Source organism: Linepithema humile, chromosome 2 (assembly GCF_040581485.1).
Source record: "Linepithema humile isolate Giens D197 chromosome 2, Lhum_UNIL_v1.0, whole genome shotgun sequence".
NCBI classification, from domain to species: Eukaryota; Metazoa; Arthropoda; class Insecta; order Hymenoptera; family Formicidae; genus Linepithema; species Linepithema humile.
The window spans coordinates 26253225-26276899 of NC_090129.1; the positions used below are offsets into that span (position 1 = coordinate 26253225).

The following is a 23675-nucleotide window of genomic DNA, read 5'->3' on the forward strand; positions in this document are numbered from 1 at the left end:
CATATTTTATTTTTTATCAATATTTCTATTATTGCAATTTATTACAATTTGTTTGATAACGTATGATAAAGTTACGCGAGTGTGGAATTAAGTATCGGGTCATTTATGAATCTCACTATTATTAGCGTAATGAGACAAGTCACGTTTTCGCATTAGATAAGCGCGATGCGCTTATAAATTTAGGCGTGCGGCTTGTATGTGATGGCATTAATATTCGTGAAAGTCAAGGAAGCAACATGTCCAGAATCATTGTTGCATTTTCGCTATTATGCGTTCTGTGCTGCATATCGTCCACCCTTGCCTTCGTCTTCGAGGATTGCGGTAAATATGCACTCTAATAATTAAAAAAAATTTTTTTGCAATGATTTAATTGTTACTTTTCTTGTTATTGATTTTTCTGTCATTGATTGATTTTAATTAATTATTGATCTGTCTGAGTCAACAATTGTGCATTGCGCACAAAACGAGTGATTGAGAACATGATTTGATATATTAAAAGTCTGGTTTTGTATTTTTATTCATCTGTAAAATATAACAAATCATAGAGTATTTGTTTTACTAGAAATTCTTTGTTAGTTTTTAAATTTATTCTATTGAAATGTAAATGTTGGAGTATTCATCATTTTTGAATAATTAACGTATGGAAAAGTAAAAAATTTTGATAATATAAACTTTAGGAGAGGAAATATCTCAATAAAACTATAGAGGGCAGTTACAAAGATAAGCAATTTACAATTTATTTGTTTGAATATTGGAGAAACTGTAACAAATAATTCTGTCTATACACTTTTATTTTTGCCGAGAAAAAGTGGTCTTCAAGGTGACTCTCCCAAAAATTTATTATTTATATATGAAGAATAGTTTACATATAAAAAATTGTATGAATTGTAAGAATTGTGACAAACCTGGCTGTGCTAATTTGTAGATAGTAAGTATAACAATGAACGAAATGTGAGAATGTTACGAAATCGCTCGGGAATCTATTACTTATTATAGCATATTATCTCTAATTGCAACGCAGTTGACTCTAATTATAAATTATAGGAGGAACATTTGCATCGGATAAAGATGTAATCAGTAGCTATTAGCATTGAAGTCGTTTAATTATATGTACCTTTGTGGATTATATATCTGGATTACGTATAATTTTGATATCTGTATTGACATGTGTGCTGTGTAGTTGTAGGAAAATAGCGACATAAGGAAATTGTCTTTACGCGAAAACATGTTGTTAATTAATTATTAATTGAACACTTCCGATGTTTACTTGAGTGTGTGCATTCTGTAACATTAAAAATATTTGTATACTCATTTATATTTACTCTAGGTTCGGAGGTGGGCAAGTTTAACGAGGTATCGATTTCGAGCTGTGACTTATCGCAGGAGAAATGTTCATTGATCCGTGGCACTGAGATACGCGTGTCTCTCAAATTTACCCCAAGTTAGTAAAATAATTATGTGCTTCAAGTGACACATTTAATTATTACAGATTTAAGATTCCTGAAAAATATAGTATCGAATATTACTAATTTATAGTTCAAATTTGTATTAAAAATTTTGCGTTATAATTTTATAGTGAAAATAATTTCCACTGACATTGTTTTTCGATTATTCATTCAAAACTAATTCATTCTTTTTGCAGGTAAGGATGTTGCAAAAATTGAAGCACGTGCATTTGGTGTATTACTTGATGTACCTGTACCTTTCCCGCTGGAAAAACCTGAGCTGTGCAAGGATCCTGATTCCAACCTTAAATGTCCCTTGAAAAAGGATCAGGAAGTTGAATACAAAGCTTCGTTCTCTGTGGACAAAAAAGTCCCCGCGGTAATTACTTTTACAATTTTAATGCTAGTTTGTTTTTTCAATCTTTTATATTGTTTTAGATTATATTTTAATTTATGTTATATTTATTTTTTATTCCATATTCTAATAATTTGTATGTCAGGATGAACAAGTTTTAATATATTTCTTTCTTGTTTAGTTAAGTGTTGACGTTATGTGGGAATTTAGAAACCAGGATGATGAGAAGATACTGTGCGTAAAATTCCCGGCGAAAGTTACATAAAAGATAACTGTCATCTGTTTTACGGCAATTATGACGAATTATTGTAACGAAGTGGGTAAATTACCAAATTTTAAACAGTAGATCTTGCCACATTTTCAACGCATGTCGACCCAGTATCACCGATTAAAACTATGGAAAAAATAAATAATAAAAAAAAAAGATTTTGATGATATAATTTTCTTTACGTTCTAAACGTTCTAATAGCAAAGCTTAATAATTTGATAGGTAGCGTAACTCTTATATGCACGTTTATGTAAGTTTTAATTTAAAAATCTTTATTATTTTTTTATAAGTAAATTCTCTAAAATATTAAATAAAGTATTAAAAGTAAAAAATATTGAAAAGTTAATCATATACTACGAGAAAGGAAGTATTGATATTTCAAATTGTGCGTGCATTTTCGGGCTGCTCGATTCAGCTCGATTAGTATTGGGTGATTAGATTAGAGGCGCTGCAGCGCTCTCGTTGAATACTATTAGGACATGTAGCGCGTTTTGTGACGCTTCTGTAGCGGAGTTAGCATTAATAGTTACGTGGACGTCGTGTAGGCAACATGAGTCGAGTGTTCTATATCGCATTTGCACTTGTATGTGCTCTGTGTTGTTCTGCGCCGTGCCTTGGCGTCTCCTTCGAGAACTGCGGTGAGTTTATTTATTGAATAACTTATATGCGTTTTAGAGAGCAGGGAAGAGAGAAAAGCATGCTGCTTTTTTCAGAAAATTGTTTTTTCTATTAGAATTTTGTTAGCAAAATTTTGGAATTAAAACTACTATGCTTACACATAAATCTATATAAAATGTTTAATTATGATATTTAATAATGATATTGATAAGAGTTGCAATGCTCTAGAATCTTAAAATTTTGATATAAAAAGATTAAAATCATGAATACAAGATTAAATATGCTTATTAGTGTAAATTACAATATATCAATTTCACTGCTTTTATGATTACGATGTTAAAAATACCTTTTAATTCTCAGAAAATAGTTTATTGCTTTATGGTTCAAGATTATGCAAGAATATTGCATCTCAAAGAGAAAACGAAGATCCATATCAGTCTGCATATTCTGAAGAAAACAAAAAATTTCTTTGTTTAATGCTTCTTTCTTTTGTTCTTCTTAACGAAACCTCTACATGCGTCTGCATGTTTAATGTGAAAATTATAAATATAGTCATCATTCATATCTTACATTTTCGATTGGCTATTTCCGGATTAACGCATAATGTCTGGATATTATGCGCCTGATAATTGTTCATAAAAAATCCAGAGCTATTCAAAAGTTTATTAAAAAATCTAAAGCGTAAATTCTAAGTCGGAAATGTGAGGCATCAATGACGCTTACAATGTTATTAGCATGAAAATAAATATACTAAACAAACAAGTACGAAGAGCTCGAATTTTCAAGGGTGTAGATTTCAGTTATATAAATATGTGTTAGATATAATATAACGGTAACTTTTATGTCTTCTTTTTAACAATGGATTATATTGAATTTCTTAATTTTAATTGCATTTTCTGTTCTGTCCTCTTACTTTCTATATATACTCTCTTTATACTCTACTATTTTTATTATAATTTATTTTATAGACAAAATAAGATGCAATAAGTAATTTTGAATTATTATTAATATTTTAGAAAAAAAAACAGAATTTTTTATTGTTAGAATATCGAAAAGATTTTTGAACATTATGCTGGTATTGCGACGACTTTTTCTCGTATGCTGCCTTTCATTTATATTTAGTGGTAAAGTTTGATTACGTTATCAATTCGTAACGAATGTGTAGTTCATCAAATTCAAGGATGGATATATGCGTGATGTATATTCTAAAGAAATCTCAATTATACATACAAGTTTTCCGTTTTGTAAGATTTGGGTGTTATCGTTTGTGATAACAAGACATGACACAGCTTAATAATACTTATACGATGCGTATTGTTAGCGTCATCGATGTTGAGTTCGATAGTTAAGAATTCTTTTGTTTAAGAAATTTTTAGACTACAAATTACAAATCTTATAATATAATTTATTTTATTTTAGGTTCAACATTGGGTAAATTCACGGCAGTATCGGTTTCGGGATGCCAGGCGACGGACGAAAAATGTGTTTTGGTGCGTGGTACTAATGCATCTATATCTATCACATTTGTACCAAGTGAGTATAAAAATTATACTTGAAACCATGCATCCACTTTATGATTAAATTTGATTTTAAATTAATAGTATTAAGAATATGATTTATACATATATTATTGACCAAAATCTTTAATAACATTGAATTATGTTAATTGCATTACTATAATTACAATGCATATTCATATCAATTAACTGAGTATTTTCTTTGCAGATGAAGATGTTTCGCATGTCACTGCACGTGTATATGGCATAATGATGACTGTCCCAATACCTTTTCCATTAGATAAACCTGATGTATGTAAAGATCCTGACGATGGAGTCAATTGTCCTTTGCAAGGGAATCAAGAATATCATTATACAACCGCGTTGTTTGTGCAGAAAAAATTCCCTTCGGTAATCAGAATTTAACATATACATTTATTTTTTATATATATATTGTATTTCTATTTTTTTAGAATTAATTTTGTTTAAATCTTACTTATATTCAATTTTTTTTATTTATAATTTTCTTTATTGTTAGGTAAGCGTGGACATAAAATGGGAATTTGTGGACTCGACAGGCAAAAAAATCGTATGCATCCTATTTCCAGCCAAAGTTAAATAATACGAGATTTCAACAATTCAAAGTTAAAAAATCTTATTAAAAGCGATATCTTGATATAAAGCGCTTTTTATGCTAATCTTTAGATAAAATACTTGATGTAATTTCATTTTTTTATCTGTTTAATATCAAATATTATTTTATTATATTTTATATTATTTTATAAGGAAAATAAACAATAATGAAATGAAATAGGTTTGAAGATGTCATTTGTATATATTTTACAAGTGTCAAATTTTTTTCACAACTATGAGCTTGACAAATCTCGATAAATGAAGAGTAAACATTAAATATTGTTCTAACATGTATTAGTCCTTAAATATTGTTTTTGACGTTTCATTAAGTATAAATATAAAAAATAAATTGTTCTTCGTAAAAATTATAGACTAATTTAATTTTCTTTCTATTTCACAATTAATTTAAAAAGTAAAAAAGCAAAATCTCTAAAATTAAATGTTACTGAGAATATTAATTTATGAAGTCTAATCAAGTTGAACATTAGTAATCATAATTATAATACTGAAAAAAAAAATTAAATATATATATCAATAAAATCGGAATTATAATATGATGGCAAAGTAAATATTTATACCAAATCACTCTCGGGGAATCGAACGGCAATGAAGAATGGGAAAATTCTTTTGAAATTATTTTATCATATATATTCCATCATGGATCTGAATATATGAACAATGATTCCAACAGCATGGCACAGCATATTGGCGCTGATTAACAGCTCATTATAAAAATAGTTTTTCTGGTTTTTTTAAAATTATATTCAGTTATAGGAAAAAAAATTGAAAAAATTGAGAATTGAAGTGCAAGTGCAAGAAGTGCATAACTTAAAAAGAAAACTTGTATTTGTTATATCTGAGTATTTGATAATTTGCGTTTTCTCCCCCCCCAATCATCAGTATTATCATGTCTTCGTACTCTTGATTTTGTCTTCCTCTGAATCGTTCATGTCGATGTCCATTTGAGAGATCGTTCGTTTATTACATTGATCTGAGCTCTGTTGAATTTGTGTTGCCTTGCGCGCTTGGTAAAGAGGCTCGTACTCTCTTAGTTGCGTTAAAAAGCCCTCATTTGGATTTATACAGAATCTTCGCCGCAGTAATACACAATATGCACGCCTAAAATATTTCAAAAGAATTTTTTTGTATTGTTTTTCTGATACAGAAATTTAATTAAATAATTAAGTTAAAATATAAAAATTATTTTTTGATTAGTATTAGTTCGATTATTTGTGTATAATTTTATATTTATATTTATATAAACTATAAATTTTGGAAAAAACTTACTCAAGTGAAAGTTCATATGTTTCCATAATATATGCCAAAACCAATGCTGCAGATCTTGAAATACCAGCATTTCCATGAATAAGAACTCGACCACCTAAATGTAAGCTTTCGTCAATGAATGCTTTCACTTTCTGGAAATGTTGAATAATATTTTCCATCTCTGTATCAGCAATGTTCAGGACGAGATATCTATAGAAAATATTCATATTTTAAAGCTTTTTTCTTTTCTTACAATTAGTTTTGTAATTTATAAATCATTATTATTGCAATTAACAGACATGACATACTTGAAGTTATCAGGAAAATTGGGTTTTATAAAATTGGCTTCAATGGTATGCCTGACGCAGATTATATGTGTTATTCCATGATCTAGCAAAGATTGCAATTTGGAGCGACTAGCAACACTGTATGGGCCGAGGAAGATATTGGGTATCACCTCCTATAGTATACAACAAACATTAAGATAATATCTTATATAATCTTTTGATACAATAATACAATTTGACTAAATGATTTTAAAAACATTCTATATGCCTCACATAATCACCTGCATGCATCTTCTCATTATGTAAATCCATTCTTTCTTCTCTTTATCCAAATCAAAGAATTTAGGTATTCCTGGATCATGAGCTATTCCTTGTCTTTTGCGAGTGTTTTCCTACAATATTAAATATGACATATCAAATTAAAAGAGATTAATGTATATTTTTAAAGGAAAAAATAAAATCAAATATGTGCATAAAGCGCAATTAAATATGATAGATAAATTTTATTGCGGTAATTATTCAGTATCGCTACCTCACCTCCAATTTTCATAAATTTATACTCATTTGACGCGTTTTTGTCCAAAACCAAAAAATTTAACAGAAAAAAGTGTTGCCCCGTGAAGCGAGATTCCAACCCACACCTACACATGTGTACAGTTTATAGATGGTGGAGCCTCCCCGTAGAAAGGACATGTTCCACCGGATCCATACATACACTTTTAAGCATGTGTTTTGAATAAATAACAGCTTTCTTAACCTAAAAAGTGGTCAACTTTAACGATTAATATCTCGCTTCGCAGGACAGAGCGACACTTTTTTCTGTCAGATTCTTTCGTTTCACGCAAAAACGCGTCGAATGAGCATAAATTTATAAAAATTGGAGGTGAGGTAGCAATACTGAATAATTACTCTTATTGCTAAATATGATACTAAATTTTGACACTTTTTGTATCCATAGTCAATCCATCGTCGTTTATATGTCAGTAACTATTAAATTTTCAATATAAGTATACAATTTTTTTACCAGTTTGAAAAATATGATAATAAATATTATTTTTATCGCAATTTTTTAGAATTTTTGTTATAGAATACTTACCCATATGTATCTAGTAATTGAATTAGTTTCTTTATAAAAAAATTGGTGCATCATTTAATTTCACTGCTTCAACTCGTCTTGTACAGGGTCACTTTTTTTTTCTTGCTTCAGCCTTGGTTTTGGAAAATATGAAGTCCTAACCCAAGAATAGATCTTGAGGCAGTGTTGCGATATGGGACCGGTTGTATGCGCATGTACGGCAATACAACGTACAGTGTCTCATACAAGTTAAACAAGGCACCGTTATCCCGTTACATTAAAAATATTTCAAAGTTTTTTGAAATTGATTGAAATTTTCTACTTCTTGGTTTTTAGCTGCTGGCTCCGTAGATTCCATGCTTGTAAATAAATAAATCTTATCTTATTTGCAGTCATCTAACCTTCTCATGTCAAAACGTCTCGCCATACGGTAACACACAACATATAACGGCACTGGATCTCCATCACCGCACATGCGCAGAGCCGCACATGCGCATACAACCGGTCCTATATCGCAACACTGTCTTGAGGAGGAATGGAGTGAGACAGTCGTCATATAATAGGTGGAACTTCGGCTGTGTTCCGAAATTTACTGCCAGTACTAAAAATCTATAGTTTACGTTACCTATATTGTAGATTTTCAGTACTGATAGTGAATTTTGGAACGCAGCTTTTGTTAAGAAAGAATGCACTTGCATCACTTGCATACATTCGTTCATGAAGGGTTCACAGTGCATTCGGTGTCCGATGTATTCAAAATACTGCAACTAATAAAAAAAAACAAACTTTTTAGGGATTTTGTTTGACACTATATTTGTCATTAGAAAATAACTCTTCCTATTGGATGTTCGATATTGTATCAGAATAACGATTGCAGTGTGAATCGTCCATAAGAAAGTCTGGCCCTGAGGTCTCGACAGTAGATAAAATAGATTTATTCATTCTTCACGTATGTACATACTAGTAAGGATTGAAGAATAACGTTATTCTAAAAGGATCGATTCCGATATAACTTTCTAGGTAAGAAATTTAGCTGAAATTGAATCTCTCTGGAGAATGGTACTAATTATAATCAATGACAGAGCAGACTAATTTTCCTGATGATGTAAAAGATTTAGCTATAAAATTGAATCTCTGGAAATTGTAGGTTAATTTTTTTTTACATAAAAATGTTTTATGCAAAATTAGCTTACATCAATGGTTATTACTATATTTCTTTGATTCTTTGATTATATAATAGACAGTTTGCGGGATAACTATACAAGTATGATAATTCTTGCATTTATTATTCTTGCAGCAACAATGATTTTTATAATAAATAAGGGAAGCAAAAATATAAATTTCAAGACTATACTTAAAAAACTTTAAATAATTTAAATAATTCTTCTGTTAAGAAATTAAAGACTATATATTATATAATTGTACACATATCTTATTTATATGGCAATGCGTTGGCTAATTAAATTTCAAAAGACGAATTTCTGATACATTTTGATAGATACTTAGGCTCTGCAGTTATTTCCTTGGGTATGTTACATATGGCTGAAAATATGATCAGCAACTATTAACAATTAGCGCTCGACAGGAAGATTAGTCGCGTGTAATAATACAACCGTGAGTTTTATTTTTTCATTACGGCTATCTTTTTATTATGGCGAGATTTTCAAATGCAGGAAATGCATTTGGAATAACACAGACATATGCAAAGTGCTTTCCGATATACTAGGCATTGAAGAAGGAGAGGGCAAGGAACGATGTAATTTAGTTACGAACTGTTTATGCGTTTTACAACGCGTTTCTGGTTGCGGTAACCGGAGCGGCGCGTTTTCTTCCGGGATACAGTAATACGATTTTATATTTTGATCGCGCCAACGCCACGCTTTCGCGATGAAAGTCCGCATATGTGTACGTGCATGCGTTCAGTTTGTTATAATTTCAGCTTATATATTGCTCGCAAACGCATTTCGCGGCGATGGGGTTTGGGGAAAATGCGAAAGTCATTACTTTCGTAGAGGTAACGAAGTTCTATGGGCTCGCTTATCTATTTTCAAATCGCACGCTTTCGTGTTTAATTATATTTTCATATTACATATTTAGGATCTAAAAGCAAATCTTTGATTTCCATCATAAATATGCGGAAAACACATAATTAGTAGAAATAAAATTTAATTATAAATTGCAATTATAGAGTTAATGTATGTAATTCATAAAAAATTACATAAAGTCAAATGTTTATCCAATTTATATCTATATATTGGTTAAAATAGGTCAGGTTTATATTATTCTAGCTCTCGTATTTTTTTTTCTTACGGGACATAGATAAATTACACAGTGTGGTAATGATTCGCAGTGGAGTGAATAACGCTCGCAATAAATCGCTGTCATTTGCGCAGTGCGACTTGGAATATTCGCAAGTGAAGGGTATCGAGTAGCACCACCCGTTACAACACATGGAGAACCGTGTTATTTTGCGCGAAAAAGAAGCATCAGTTCCATTTGTAATATTCAAAGTTATTGCATTTTGGCGTAATTAAAATTACGAAAGATTTAAAATATAATTTATTGCACACATTGAATTTTAAGTGTATCTTAAATTTTTCATAATTTGTGGTAGAATAATCAATAATCAATACAATATGATTTAAACAGTATAATAATTACATTATCTTATTATTTTTGATACCATTTGTATAGTTTGTGATTATTAATTATTTTACGTTTACGATTTTTTACAATATATAATTGTGTATTATTAATCATTTAAAATAAGCTTAATCCGTTAGTTCCCGATCTTAACTTTTGGTTAGTCTCGCTGTTTTTTTAATTAACTAAAAGCCGGACGGAGGATGTATATAATTTACTGGATTAACTTTTGATCTCAGTCTACTTACAAATAGCATTATCTCATTCCACGGATCTTTTTTATTCAAACATTCGCTTCAAGGCAAAGATTTATCGCGCTCATCATCCGAGAATTCGACCAACAAGCGTATTTTGCGTTTTAGTACGCTTGGTCATAATTAGCTGTAATTTTATCAACATTATAGTAATGGTCGTAAATCAGAAATGTCTAATTAGAGATGCAAATAATATATAATAAGTTACAGATTTTATATTATCCGTTTTATAAGAAAATTTTGCAGTCTATCGCGAGTTTAATCAGAATTTTACGATCTTTTCAATAGGTCAGGTCAGTTTTCAGAGCATATCGTGCACTGCAACATGTTGCTCTAGATTCGCGTCCAAGGATGGCAATTGCGCCACAATTCCCGGCGGGTATACGGATTCCCATATCTGCGAGGAATTCGCAAGCGAGTGACAGCGTCACTCTTGCCTAGAAAGTAAACTTCCATACTGCCCGGAGGGCTTACGCCCTCGAGCCTGATCAAGCTTTAATTATTTAATTACGCTTGCGAGCTTGGCGGACGCCGACAATCGGACGGAACGGATGACGCGAATTAAAGAATATTTATATTTAAAAAGAAGCAGCATCACACGCATTATATTGACGTTTGAAGTTTGAGATTCATGACATTTTGAGTTAAAAATTCAAGATTTTTTTAACGATGATCCTTGAATAAAAATGTGGAGCACTTGGCTCGACTTGACGGGCATAGAAATCAATCGTCATCGACATTGCTTGTCGCGTTTGATGAAAAGGCGTCATCAATCGGCATTCCGGTCATTTGCCAAGATCGCGATTTAACAAACGCACCTGGCGATTCTTTTTGCGGTTGTCTGTCGTCTTTGCCTTTAATCTAGAAATATCGGAGCACTTTGTATATGATCTCACAGAACTAACATGCTTGCCAATGATCTAGATCACAGATTGAACAGATAATTGTCGTGTGCATTTATTTATAGTTATTGTGGTTATAAAATATTAATTTATACTAACTTACGCTTGTTATACACTGCGTGCAACTGTTTGAGGGTTACAGCTTTCCCCCCTTGCAAAACTTTAGCAATATTATGAACTTTGAAGATGTACAAACTATATTGCCGATCTCTTTTCATAGTGTTCAGAGCATTATCCTTTTATTAATTGGTTGCTGTGAAATTGCGCTCATTACTCGGTGATTATGATGCTTCATTAATTTTAGCGGCTCCAATTTTTCAACTCCTCTCTCTTTAGTATTAAAGCTTTAAATAATTTTTGTACTTTCTCTCTTTAACTTTTATCTTATCTGCTTTCTTCAAAAACTTTATATAAGGTACAGAATGAGGTATGTAAGAAAAGATAGAATTCCGCTATCATTTTTCTCAAATTGAAAGTTACATTTATGTAATATCTATCGATGTTTTATATTTCTCAATATTATGTAGATGTTATGAACTAAACATGCTTTCTATTTATAGAAGAAAAATGTTTAATTTATTATTTTATATTAATACGTAATGTGCAATAAATATATATAAGATGGCAACATATATATAATAATTATAATAATAATCAAAAAGTGTATTTTATTACACTACTAGAAATATAATATTGAATACATTTTATATTGTATAATAAAAATTTACGCGTAATCATGTATTATATTACTTGTAATTTACACTCAACTAAAAGCTGTAAACTCTAGACCTTTAGATTGTGATTTTTTTGAACGAAAGTTCTTTACGCAATATCATCTTACGTAAGGAGTCTCACTTGCCTAAACGATTTTTCCATTGCCAATTATTCGCGAATATTATCGCGCGTTTTGGTACGCGATCGCGTTTCGCTACCGTGCGAAATCGCTTGTATGCGCAATGGAATAGCTGTGCTACTACAATACGGCAACGTTATGCAAGCGTTGTAAATGTAGCGTTTAATAATAAGGAAATTTGGAATATCAGTGTATCGAGATTATATATTCTCGTGGAAATCGGAATGAACAACGATTTTTCCAATCGCGCAGACCCGTCCGATATTATCCGCTTATTCGATTCTTGATTTTCACAGTCGGATGTGCATAAATTGTGACGTCGGGGTGATTCACTCGATGATTCGCGTGTTTATTAACCGTCGATTGCGACAGGCGCTTTATTTAGCATTTACGTCTTATTAGTCGACTGCGTTTTCGCGATTAAATCTCGACTAAGTGCGCAGAAAAAAATAATAGAAAATAAATAATTATCTACTATATGATAGCGGCTTGCATCGTCGGAAATTGCAAGAAGAATCGGTGCTTTTTTAAAATTAAATGTATGCTAATTTAATGATCATCATCTTTGAAAAGAAGCATGAGAAGTTGATAATTATTGAAAAGTAATATTAATTAAAATAAGTCAATTAATTTAAAAAATATGCTTTTTTATGTTATACTTTAATGTTTTCGTTCTCCGTGCTGCTCTAACAAGTGTAATTTGTGAATTAAAAAGGCAAGTGGTGAAAGATTGACATTCAAGATAATTGATCTGATCAACATATTACGTGTTATAAGCAAAAAGTTGCTTCGTTCATGTGTTGGAGATAAGTTTATTGGGTGCAGCGATGCGCGAATTGCAGCAATGTGCTTTCTACGTAAAAACCGCGGCGCAATGGCGCATAGGCGAATAAAAAATAGGGATTTTTCAATTTCTTAAATTTTTTAAGTCTGGAAAAGAATATTCAAATAATCTTAGATTGTATTGCTTGAAATAAAATAACAGAATTGTATTAATTTACACATATAGCAAAAATTTACATTGCAGTACGCTTGACGTTTAAAAGATTACTGAAAGATTTCATTTCTTCAAGCACCACTGCGCGGTTGCATTAATATTTCTCGTGCGCCCCGCTTAACACACGTTCATCTCTCACTCCTGCGATTCGAGCAGCGCGACTGTAAGGCATTACAAAATAATGGGAATCGTTAAACTTTCCAGATTTTGCAACGATTCTACTTGTGCGCCACGTATTAACATCCGCGGTGGCGGGGTTGTTCCGCGCGTAACATTCGCGAAAAGTATAGCATTCGGTTTGTTTGCGGTTACACAAATCACGTGTTCCAAATACCGCGATTTTTAATAAGAATAAAGACCTTAATCTTAGCGGAATTATTGCTAATCAATCCGAAAAAAACGTACTTGGGAGAAACATAGAAACAAAGCAACATAAAAACGTTCTCTTTTTTTCTTATAGTCGGAAACAACAATTTGCCTGCAAATCGCATTGTGCGCTTTCTCAATAAAGATTTTTCAATAAAGACAGAGAGGGAGGGAAAAGGAGATTTACTCCAACTGTGACCCAGAACTAAATGCGTTCATGGCTATAATCACCTCTAGTAGCTAATGCTAGTTGCGAAATTTCTGCTGCTCGTGAAACGCGCGTTTATTTGACCTGAGGGTGAATGCCGCATAGGGCGAGAATTAGCAAAACTATAAGAATTGAATAAAGTAACTACTGTGTAATTGGGCTTAAAATTGGACTTATTGAAATTTTATAAGAAAGCACAAAATATTTTATAAATATAAGAGAATCTTATAAAATCTTTACGTGTATAATTCTTCAGAAACTCTTAAAGAGAGATTTTTGATTATTTAAGAGAAATTATTACACTTTAATTGCATAAAAATGATTACACGTTACAGTTGTCTTATTCATTATATTACATATTATCTAATTAGTTCATGGAGAGTAATAATAATAGTTCTATTGTTAGTGGAATGCATGCGTACCGACTTCTCAGCATATATATATAAATAATGGTGATTTCAACATGAGACCAAGTCCGCTGAAACGAATGAAACGACTAGAACAGTGGAAAAAGATCGCACGGTTTTCCTCGGTGAGGTAAATGCCGATTAAAGAAACGCGGATTGTGAAATTAATATGCACATGTATGGAATAGTACAATGCCATAAATTAATTAAACTGGAATCGATTGAAGGAATGCGGACCATTCTTATCATTGTAAAATTAATATGCATTTCGAGTTTACGTGTAAAAGGAAATTCAAGTCGAGGAAAACGGCGGAACAAATAAACGTGCGAAATGATTGTGTCTTGCCGCGATCGCAATGAGAGATCAATTCTCTCTTTTCTGTTCTCCGTGAACCGTATTGACGTTGCGCCATCGGATCCCACGTCACGTCTTCTGCAAAATGCACCGGGCGCAACCCGGTGATTGTGAAATCAACATGGCTATAGAAACGGCGTAGGAATCATCGTACGCCGAGGAAGTCTATTGTTGTCCAACTTGCCTTAATCGGCTCTATAACTTCCTTAAATAATGTGCGCCGACTATTACGAATACTCTGAGATTTATGATTACAATGCATTCTGCTGTCATAATGCGGTTTCTCAGAATACGCGCGTATCTTCTAACAATAATAATTACGTAGTCGTAAGTTAAACAAACAAAATTAATCCTTCTGTTTTTAAATTATTTTATTTTTGTTAGTTACTTTTATACTTAATTTTTTTATGTATTTTTTAATAAGCAGACACTTTTAGTTTACGATCCGCTACGTTTCTTTACACTAGTATTACGCACTTTACCTCTTTCATCATCAATAGGTGGATGTTGTAAAAGATTTATTGTGCGAACAGAACTTAACAAATAGTGCCACATCCTATTCGCAATCGTCGTAATAAGCATCGCCGATTCCCGGACATAAGATTGATTACTCTGGATCATAAATCGCACGTGTATTGATCGCAAAGTTGAACTGCGGCGGTTACTAATGTGCAGCGAGTAGCGTTCGTAAAAGATTTGCAGGTGTAATTGGGCGTACGTATTGATGGAGCGGCTGATTAGGATGTAACGCAGAGACCGGGGGAAATGTGGAGGTGAACGTATGAGAAGGAAAACGTGCTCGGGCGTTTTTGCAATTTGCGCAAGAGTCGCACTGCACCTATAAAACAACCCGAACAAATGTCTAAAAGACGATGTCAAAATATCTACATTATCTTATGTTGGATCGATTTAATAGCGGCGATTTAGCGTCGATCACGATCTAACGCGCCGTTTTTTATTCGAGCTACGTGCAGACTTGCTGTTTCCGACAAACCGGGTTAATGACATGCGGCTTTTGTTTTCGGGGTCTCGGAATCGATGAACTTAGCCCTCGGCATTTTCAAGGGTGTTTCGTCTTGGTACCGGAAGTCACGATAGACGGTCGTTGAAAGGCGTCGAGCTCCGAATAAGGGATCCGAAAGGGCTGATCGCGTGCTATTGGTGAAAGGGGTCTGCATCCGAAGCGGTGCAATCCGTCAGTACCCCCGCCTCATCCCTCGGTCGCCCTGGTCCTGGGCAGGGCCTCGCTATAAAAGCATACCGCGTCGCCCCTCGAACACGTAGTGTCTCCCTGTGTAGCGCACAAGAAAAACTGTCATCACACACCATGAAGTTCTTCGTAAGTTTCTCTTCACAGGTGCAACTGCAGGAAGTAAAAGTTAGCCGTTGCGAGCTCTCGAGAATAATCCACTTGCGATTGTTCATGGAGATTCTGTTATACGGTGTTACACAACTTCTGCATTTGTATAATATATTTATTTTGTATTATATAATATATAATAATACGAAAGTGTAATTATATACATATATTTGTTGCACGCGATAGTGATTTATACATTCTTTTCCATGGATGTATTTAATTTAATTTTTTATTTACTTAAAATATAAAATTTATTTGAATATATATTTTTACATTTTTATATATTATTATTAATTTAATATTATGCTGCATTTAAATTGTTGCAGATTGTTCTGTTTGCCGTTGTGGCGGCCGCGAGCGCCGGAATTATCGGCGGATATCATGAGCCGGTAAGTTTATTCTACTATTATTTTAAGAAGTTCATACATTTGCATATCAATTATAAATGATATTATCTATTACATTATCTTTTTATCGTAATATACTAAATATAATACTATTTTGTTATAACACGATATTAATTGTTTGTCGATGTTACCATTGCTTCTCTGGATTTAATTTTCATAATTCATCAAATTTATAAATTACTCGACTCTCATTAGACGTCTTTTTCTATCATTTTAATAAGCCTCTTGACGATTCTTTCTTCTTAACTAAATATTCCTTGTTACCCGAGCGAGCTTCGGGTTTTAACGAGGAAACACACCTTAACGAGGTATCCAACGGTGTAATCATTCTTCTTAATCGACTATCTTTAAGGAAAATATGTGCAGGGGCTTTTAATCTCTCAGTTTTCAAGTTAATTTCTCGCAAGAAATTATTAATCTCTCAGTTGGAAATTTAATCTAGCAAAAATTGTCGTCATCACTCTTCATCAAGCATGATATTTCGCCTAACAGCATTTTTGACATCCTAACTTCGATAAAATTGCTCTTTTTGCATTTCTATAAATTTTAATAAGTCGACTGGTCGATAAATTTAAACAACAATTCTATTCAATAATGAAGGGTTACTTAATCTTCATTTTTCAATTTTTCCACTATCAAGCATCATTCTCATTCAACTCTTATCTATGATCTTGTACCGCGCGATAACTCTTCATCTTTTAAAACTTCATCGCTGATCGATCAACAGCACGTGGACTACGAAGGTTTTGTCTATTTCTCTTCTGACTACCGAGTAACTTTGGACTTACTCGGCGGGAAAATAACTTCATGTCACACGTTGTTGCCATGCTAAGATGATCGATTTCGATCGTATGAGAAATCATTTGTGACGCACTTAGATCGAGCAGCCTTGGGTAGCTCCTGTGGTGCACTCTGCACCGTTGGTGCATGCTGCACCGTTGGTGCACGCCGCTCCGGTGGTACATGCACCTTCGCCTTGGGTCGCTCCCGCACCCAAATACGTCAAGGTCGCCGCTCCCGTGGCGTATGCTAAGGTAATGATGGTAGAGACACATTATCCAGGTCGATTTTTTATCAAGTCGAATAATACACGCGATCTAATCGCCTTCACGAGTTTTATAAAACAAATTGAAGCAACAAATAAGTTGAACAAATAATTTATTGCATAAGATAATAATAATAATAGGCAGAAATATTGGCAAAGTTGCCGAGATAATTGCGGTGGAGAAACGTTGCTGACGCATTTAATTAGAAATACTTTTTATTTGATATTAAATAATATCAGCACATTTTTATTCGCTTCTCTAATTTCTCTTTTTGACAGAACAAATTAAAGTATATAATCACAAATAAATAAGTATTAATTATAAGAATTATAATATAATTGTATTATTAATGTCTGATAGCTATTTGTTAGATGATGAAAAAATTTAATTTCTTGTTGATTCACGTCGCTTTTTGTTTCTTTAAAGAAGCGTAAATTTAAACAATCTTAAAGTTACTACTATAAATGTTGAAGTACCGCATTTCAACGTTTGCTTACAATATTAACGCAAGGTATATATTAGCGGCATATTGTTGGTTTAGGATTTCAGACGGTAGTCGGTCAATAATTACAGATTTCGGAAAACGAGAAACCGCGTAAACTGTGATTTCGTGTCGTGTCGCCGATTGTGCCTTCCGTTTAATGATTGGCCGATTTCTAATGTTACGTTACGTCGCAAGATCCGATCGGTAGTTACGTGTTTTTCTTGCTTGGTATTGCAGTAGCTGAACCGGCAATAGGTGTTCGCGATCGTTAGCTAATTGGATTTCCTACTTAATCCGGAGACCCATAAAGCAGCCGTGACGAAACTTGGGCTCAGTTGCACCGAAATGATCGATGTAATTTGTTTATGTAACAGTTGTTCCGCCTCCGAGTCCCCGTTTCATAGTTAATGATAAGCATCCTGAATTATCTTTGTTCCTTTTGCTTTCACAAGCGCTGTTTAGAAATCCAGCAGTAATAGTGTTAGTTTCTTATTGGAGCAGGTAAATTTTTTAAAAATATTTTTGCGACATTTAATGAAATGGCAGAAATATTTTTTAATTTTAATTTTATGTGGCTGCGTAAATGTCTTTTAATGAAACCATGTTTAGAAAGTACGATACAATATTATTTATATATATATATATATATTACGATACTAACGCGTTTTTGTGTTTTAATTACTGCAGGAATATCACCACGTGCTCAGCATTCCGCAGCAACCTGCCATTCCACCCCCGCATCCGAAGCCCCTAAATATCAAGGCCCATGCCCATGTCACCAGAATACATTACGATGCTCCCCATATTCCGCATCCGCATCTTCTCGGCGTCGAGCATTACGTGCCCGCTCCGGAACCCGCAATCTCCGTCGTCAAGGCTCACGGACACGGCTGGGCCTAAAGTCCCCGTTTGAGGATGCCCGCTAGACCCGCTGGTCCGAAGTGGTCCATATCGAATTAGTAATCATCCCGAGGCCTGCTACCACGCAATGACAGCAGACAACTTGGTCGATATCGCTAAAGAGCTTCTCGCAATGATTTAAACTTTTGGTAAAATATGTAAAATAAGGATACGAAGATCATCGCGAGGGTCATTGGAATCAGTTTTTCCATGGAATTCGAGAATCTCGGGAAGGATGAAAATTTTGGACCACTCGCGGATCCATCGCAGACCAGGCAAACAAACTGAAGAAAAAAAAACCTGTCTCGAACTTATTTTAGAGTGCTACATATGACACTATGCCTCACACAAACACATACGGACATGAACACATCCGCGTCTTTTTCTGTTCTTTCATTTTTTTCTGTCTTAACACCGAAATTTCCGTGCGGCAATTGTGATATTGAAGAAGACATCACAAGAAAGAGAGAGAGAGAGAGCGTTTGTCCTTTTTTTTCGAATCCCATACCATTTTTTTTCTCTGTCCGTAGCAACACTTATTTATTTTCTAATAAAAGTTGACTCGTGTATGTCTTGTGATAAACCAAGAATTGTGTTTTTATTTCCCATTCAATTCCAATATCTTTTCCTTTCTTTTCTATTTTTTCTTCTTTTTTATTCTTTGTCTTTTTTTTATTGGTTTCTTTTATTTCTCTATCTATTATTTCTCTTTTCCAATGCTATAACGATCAAATATAATAATAAAATCAATAAGGAGCGTGAAGAACCACAATGCTAGTTCTTCGTGCGAAGGTTATAATATATTCGTTTAAAATTGTTTACATCAAACGTTTCTGCCTGGCATCAGGCCTTCTTCAGTGTACAATATAAGAATTAATAAAAGATAAAGTTTGCTCGTGATAATTACATTAAATAAGAGATGTGGAAGACGTATTTGCAATCCTTTTTTAACCAAATTGTTGTTCGGTAATAAAATAGATAGGATAGGTTAATATATTGTATTAACATGTGAAGTCTATCTGTTCTTCACTTTTCCACCTTGTTCCTTCTACTTTGGCGAGCGCTTCTCCATCATGAAATTAATACAATCCTATCTATTTTATTACCGAACAACAATTTGGTTGAAAAAGGATTGCAAATACGTCTTCCACATCTCTTATTTAATGTAATTATCGCGAGCAAACTTTATCTTTTATTAATTCTTATATTGTACACTGAAGAAGGCCTTTATACTAATTAAGATCAAATATAATTTTTTGATTGATTTAAACAAATTGCAAAATGATTACGCGCGCGTGTGGCATATATGCAAAACAAATTATGCAATATACCACTAAATAGAAACATGCTACACGTTTTATGAAATTTTCTCTCTCCACTTTTTCCATGCAAACTACATTCTTAAAATTTCTAAGATCAGTCATGTATAACAAATTAAAGATAGTTGTTTATATGTCAATATGTTGTGACAAAATTGCGATTAAATGTCTGAAAGTGTGTCAGTGTTACTTTATTAACATGATTAATTATTATTTAATTATAAAATTAGCGATAAAAATTTATGTAGATTTAATAAAACAATCAATTTTGATGACAAATTGTTTATATAATTATAAATTATAATTATAAATACTATTTATTTCTAGCTCTATTAAAATAAATTAATTTGATATTATACGTTTTTGAGATATCTTTTATGTACTTATTTTGCTACAACATTTAAAAATAATCAGATAATTAAAATTTTAACAGACATAATAATAATTACATTTCAAGAGAGGCTACTAATATATACACATACACTTCAGTAGTAAAAGTCTATCCATAAAGGAACGTGATATTTTCCATTTTACAAGATTTTAATTTTATATTTAATTTTTAATATTGAATAAATTAATAATTAATACATAAAAGTAATGTTTAATGTAAGTAATGTTTAATGATAATGTTAAATAATAATATAGAAAGTATATCGTGCAGTTGAGCATAGGCTCTCGCGTAATGTTGCAAATTCTTAAAAATTACATTGATTATGCTAATCATTGCTGATTTAATTACTGTGATTTAACGTCGTAATTTAACGCATCATTTTTTATTTTAAACGACATATAACTTATTTTATCTCTCATTTACACGGACGTTCACCTATTATTTTTACGAACCAGGTGAATGGCGATGATGCGTCTCTTCAATGGTCTATATTGTGATCTTCAGTATCTTGGGTGGGTGTTGCCGTCATATTATTGAAATTATTGGAAATGTGACAAGGTGTGACGTTGCGGTTGAGTTAGCATTCAACAAGGGGGGCTCGAAAGGGTGTCGGTCGCGTGGATAGTGAAAGGGGTCCGTGTGACGTACACGCCGTGCCCCCGCTTGATGTCCTAAGAGTGGGCCTGGGCTTGGGCTGGGCTCCGCTATAAAAGCATACTGCATCGCCCCTAGAAATCATAGTGTTTGCTCGCATAACACGCAAGAAAAACCACTGCAAGCCATCATGAAATTCTTCGTAAGTTCTCCCTGCGTTTGTGACGGCTTTGCCGCGCTAATTTCACGCTTCTATCTTTATTTTATACGCATTTTTTGTGTGTAAAATTATAAATACTTATAGAGTAACATGTTAGACTTTTTCTGTATTTAATTATTCACATGAATATATTTTATTCAATATATATCTGCAAGTTGGCATTAGCATTTTTAATGTGTTGTTGTTTATTTCATTTATATTTTATTTTATTAATTATTATATATATATATATTTTTTTTTTTTTTACTTATTTATTTTGTATTATATTAATGTGGACAATATTACAGCTAATTGTTTTATTAGAAAGGCTATTTAAAAAATTTTAATTACTTTATATTATTATTCTATTAAATAAAGTGGCGTTAAATTTTTTGATTTTTTATTGTTACAGATTATTCTTTTTGCCGTTGTGGCGGTTGCTAGCGCTGGAGTAAGTATACCATAATTTTAGAAAGTTCAAATATAATAATTATTTTGTAATTTTTCTGCCATATCTGTAATTTTTATAATTTATCTTTTCTATCTGAGTTGTTAAGGAAATTCTATATGTTTCACGCAAACCTCGCGTGTCGCAAAGTTCTTGAGCGTATTATAATTTTATACAATAAATACATACAATTATTACAACAAAATAATTTTAAAATAATTGAAATTGAAATTATTAGATTTTTTACTTAATTCTATCAACTCTAACGTAATATCGAAACTTCGTCACAATTGCACTAAATCGGTCACGCTTCTTTGTGCAATGCTTCCGCAATATTCTATCCCAGAGGTTTCTATTGTAGTTGCTCAAACGTTCTAAACTGCCTTGCGTTCACTTGCAATTTTGCAATGGTAGCCGATTATATCTTGAGAAAATTACAATTTTTTAAGACTATCAAATTGTCTGATCATCTTTCTGCAATCATTTTAAGTTTTATGATTCGATAACAAATGTTGGACAAATTAACGTGTACAACTTAACTGTCTCATGTAGACTAATAAATTAATTTCTTTAAGAAAAATTAAAAAATTTTGCGCTTACATCCCGCGACGGCTCTCAATGCCTTTCTATTATATTATTTGATGGTCAAATTAACGTGATTAATGAAATTTAATTATTGCGCTTAATTAATAAAACACCCCATTTCTCCGATTAGCTGCATCATATACCGAAGTACATTCACGTGAGCGAACAGCCCTCTATCCCGAATCTGCACGCCGCTCCGCTCGCCCTTCATGGTAACGATCACGTCACCCGCATCCACTACTCTGGCCCGCATGTAGGGCATCCACACTTGGTCGGCATCGAGCATTACAACCCGGCTCCGCATTACGAGCCCAGCGTCACTAACGTGGCCGTCCACGGGCACCACTAAATCCCGAGCAGACTTGAGCCAGCGGACTCGCTGGTCCGGAGTGGTCCATGCCGAACGCGTCATCCTGAGGCTGATATGAGGCAACGAATCAGCGACCACCATTGACTGGTGAACGACATAAGAAGTGACCTCGCCGAAAGATTTCTCTCTTTTTTTTTTTTTGGCGAGGTATCGAATCCATACGCGAAATTTCTTTCGCCGAGGATCGAAGATTTCCGGCCTGAGAGTCGAGCAGCATTGTTGCGAATCGCAGTTGATCGGCAGATTGAAGTGGATTTCGACTGCCTCAGGATAGCCGTCTTGGGCCACTCGAGGACCGCTCGTGGAAAGACCAGGCAGCCACTTGAAAAAAGCCCTCCGTCCACCCTCATTCTTTTCGTTTTACCTTGACGCTACATATGACACGAATCACACAATAATCAGGCCCTTCTGCGTTCTCATTTCTCATTCTGTCAACATCGAAATTTTGTGCGGCACATTGAAGAAGAGACCACAACATCAAAGAGCGGCTATCTCTTCCTGTCCCTATCATTTGTCTTCCGGCAGCAACACTTTTATTTATTTTACAATAAAAGTTGATTTTTACGTATTGTAATAAAATAAGGCATTCATTCGTTCTCCTTCCATCTCTCCCTAATTGCCGAATATCGTAATGTATCACAAAAGTTACTTCACTAAATCAGATAAAATTAAATTGAATTAAAGAACAGGTAATTAAACAAAATAACAGAGAATAATTAGAAAAATAAAGTAACATTAAGTAAAACAGAAATAAATGATCAATTCGTCGGAAATGTGCAAAATTTATTGTAAACCGCAAATGGCGCAATGCATATTCAATCAGTTATGCAAAACAGCTTAATGGCAAGTATCCGGCTCGTTGAAGCTAGCTAAATGAGGTCTCAATAATGACCGATCAAACAATATGTCAATTTTGCACAGTTAACTTCATTAATACTGCTACTCGGCTGTAATTAATGGTTCGTACCGCACAATTCGATTACATAAATTGATATTAGCACAATGTGGTATATTTGTTCACTTCAATAAATTAAACAAGCATAGTGCGTAGTGCGTATAATTTATTTAATAAGCGCAAACAACTTATTATAATTCAGTTGCTTAGGAGTATAACTATTTTTAGATCTAACGATAAGAAATCCTG

General features: G+C 33.1%; 5 protein-coding genes across 7 annotated transcripts; 4 read left to right on the forward strand and 1 right to left on the reverse strand.

The window, feature by feature from the left end:
* The first annotated feature begins 171 nt into the window (after nucleotides 1-171).
* On the forward strand, nucleotides 172-2226 carry LOC105667842 (NPC intracellular cholesterol transporter 2 homolog a-like). Its single transcript, XM_012359920.2, has 4 exons — nucleotides 172-321; nucleotides 1328-1441; nucleotides 1643-1824; nucleotides 1982-2226. The coding sequence occupies exons 1-4, from the start codon at nucleotides 237-239 to the stop codon at nucleotides 2063-2065; spliced, it is 465 nt and encodes a 154-aa protein (XP_012215343.2). The 5' UTR covers nucleotides 172-236; the 3' UTR covers nucleotides 2066-2226.
* A 237-nt stretch (nucleotides 2227-2463) lies between these two features.
* LOC105667840 (NPC intracellular cholesterol transporter 2 homolog a) lies at nucleotides 2464-4993 on the forward strand. The gene is made up of 4 exons (XM_012359919.2): nucleotides 2464-2706; nucleotides 4106-4219; nucleotides 4412-4593; nucleotides 4721-4993. Exons 1-4 carry the CDS (start codon nucleotides 2619-2621, stop codon nucleotides 4802-4804), a joined length of 468 nt encoding a protein of 155 aa, XP_012215342.1. The 5' UTR covers nucleotides 2464-2618; the 3' UTR covers nucleotides 4805-4993.
* Nucleotides 4994-5699: 706 nt separating this feature from the next.
* On the reverse strand, nucleotides 5700-7884 carry LOC105667723 (serine/threonine/tyrosine-interacting protein-like). 2 transcript variants are annotated; one of them, XM_012359684.2, is made up of 5 exons: nucleotides 7465-7884; nucleotides 6650-6760; nucleotides 6390-6541; nucleotides 6103-6291; nucleotides 5700-5934 (listed from the first exon to the last, which is right to left on the reverse strand). In XM_012359684.2, exons 1-5 carry the CDS (start codon nucleotides 7516-7518, stop codon nucleotides 5721-5723), a joined length of 720 nt encoding a protein of 239 aa, XP_012215107.2. In that variant the 5' UTR covers nucleotides 7519-7884; the 3' UTR covers nucleotides 5700-5720. The 2 variants fall into 2 exon arrangements, with proteins under 2 accessions (XP_012215107.2, XP_012215108.2); XM_012359685.2 differs by lacking the exon at nucleotides 7465-7884 and having other exon boundaries at nucleotides 6642-6760.
* Nucleotides 7885-8393: 509 nt separating this feature from the next.
* LOC105667903 (A-kinase anchor protein 14) lies at nucleotides 8394-19215 on the forward strand. 2 transcript variants are annotated; one of them, XM_012360024.2, is made up of 5 exons: nucleotides 8394-8463; nucleotides 15494-15767; nucleotides 16115-16177; nucleotides 17074-17229; nucleotides 18413-19215. In XM_012360024.2, exons 2-5 carry the CDS (start codon nucleotides 15756-15758, stop codon nucleotides 18623-18625), a joined length of 444 nt encoding a protein of 147 aa, XP_012215447.1. In that variant the 5' UTR covers nucleotides 8394-8463; nucleotides 15494-15755; the 3' UTR covers nucleotides 18626-19215. The 2 variants fall into 2 exon arrangements, with proteins under 2 accessions (XP_012215447.1, XP_012215444.1); XM_012360021.2 differs by having other exon boundaries at nucleotides 8397-8463; nucleotides 15477-15767.
* A 150-nt stretch (nucleotides 19216-19365) lies between these two features.
* On the forward strand, nucleotides 19366-23569 carry LOC136997987 (uncharacterized). The gene is made up of 3 exons (XM_067349675.1): nucleotides 19366-21131; nucleotides 21541-21579; nucleotides 22292-23569. The coding sequence occupies exons 1-3, from the start codon at nucleotides 21120-21122 to the stop codon at nucleotides 22508-22510; spliced, it is 270 nt and encodes an 89-aa protein (XP_067205776.1). The 5' UTR covers nucleotides 19366-21119; the 3' UTR covers nucleotides 22511-23569.
* The last annotated feature ends 106 nt before the right edge of the window (nucleotides 23570-23675 follow it).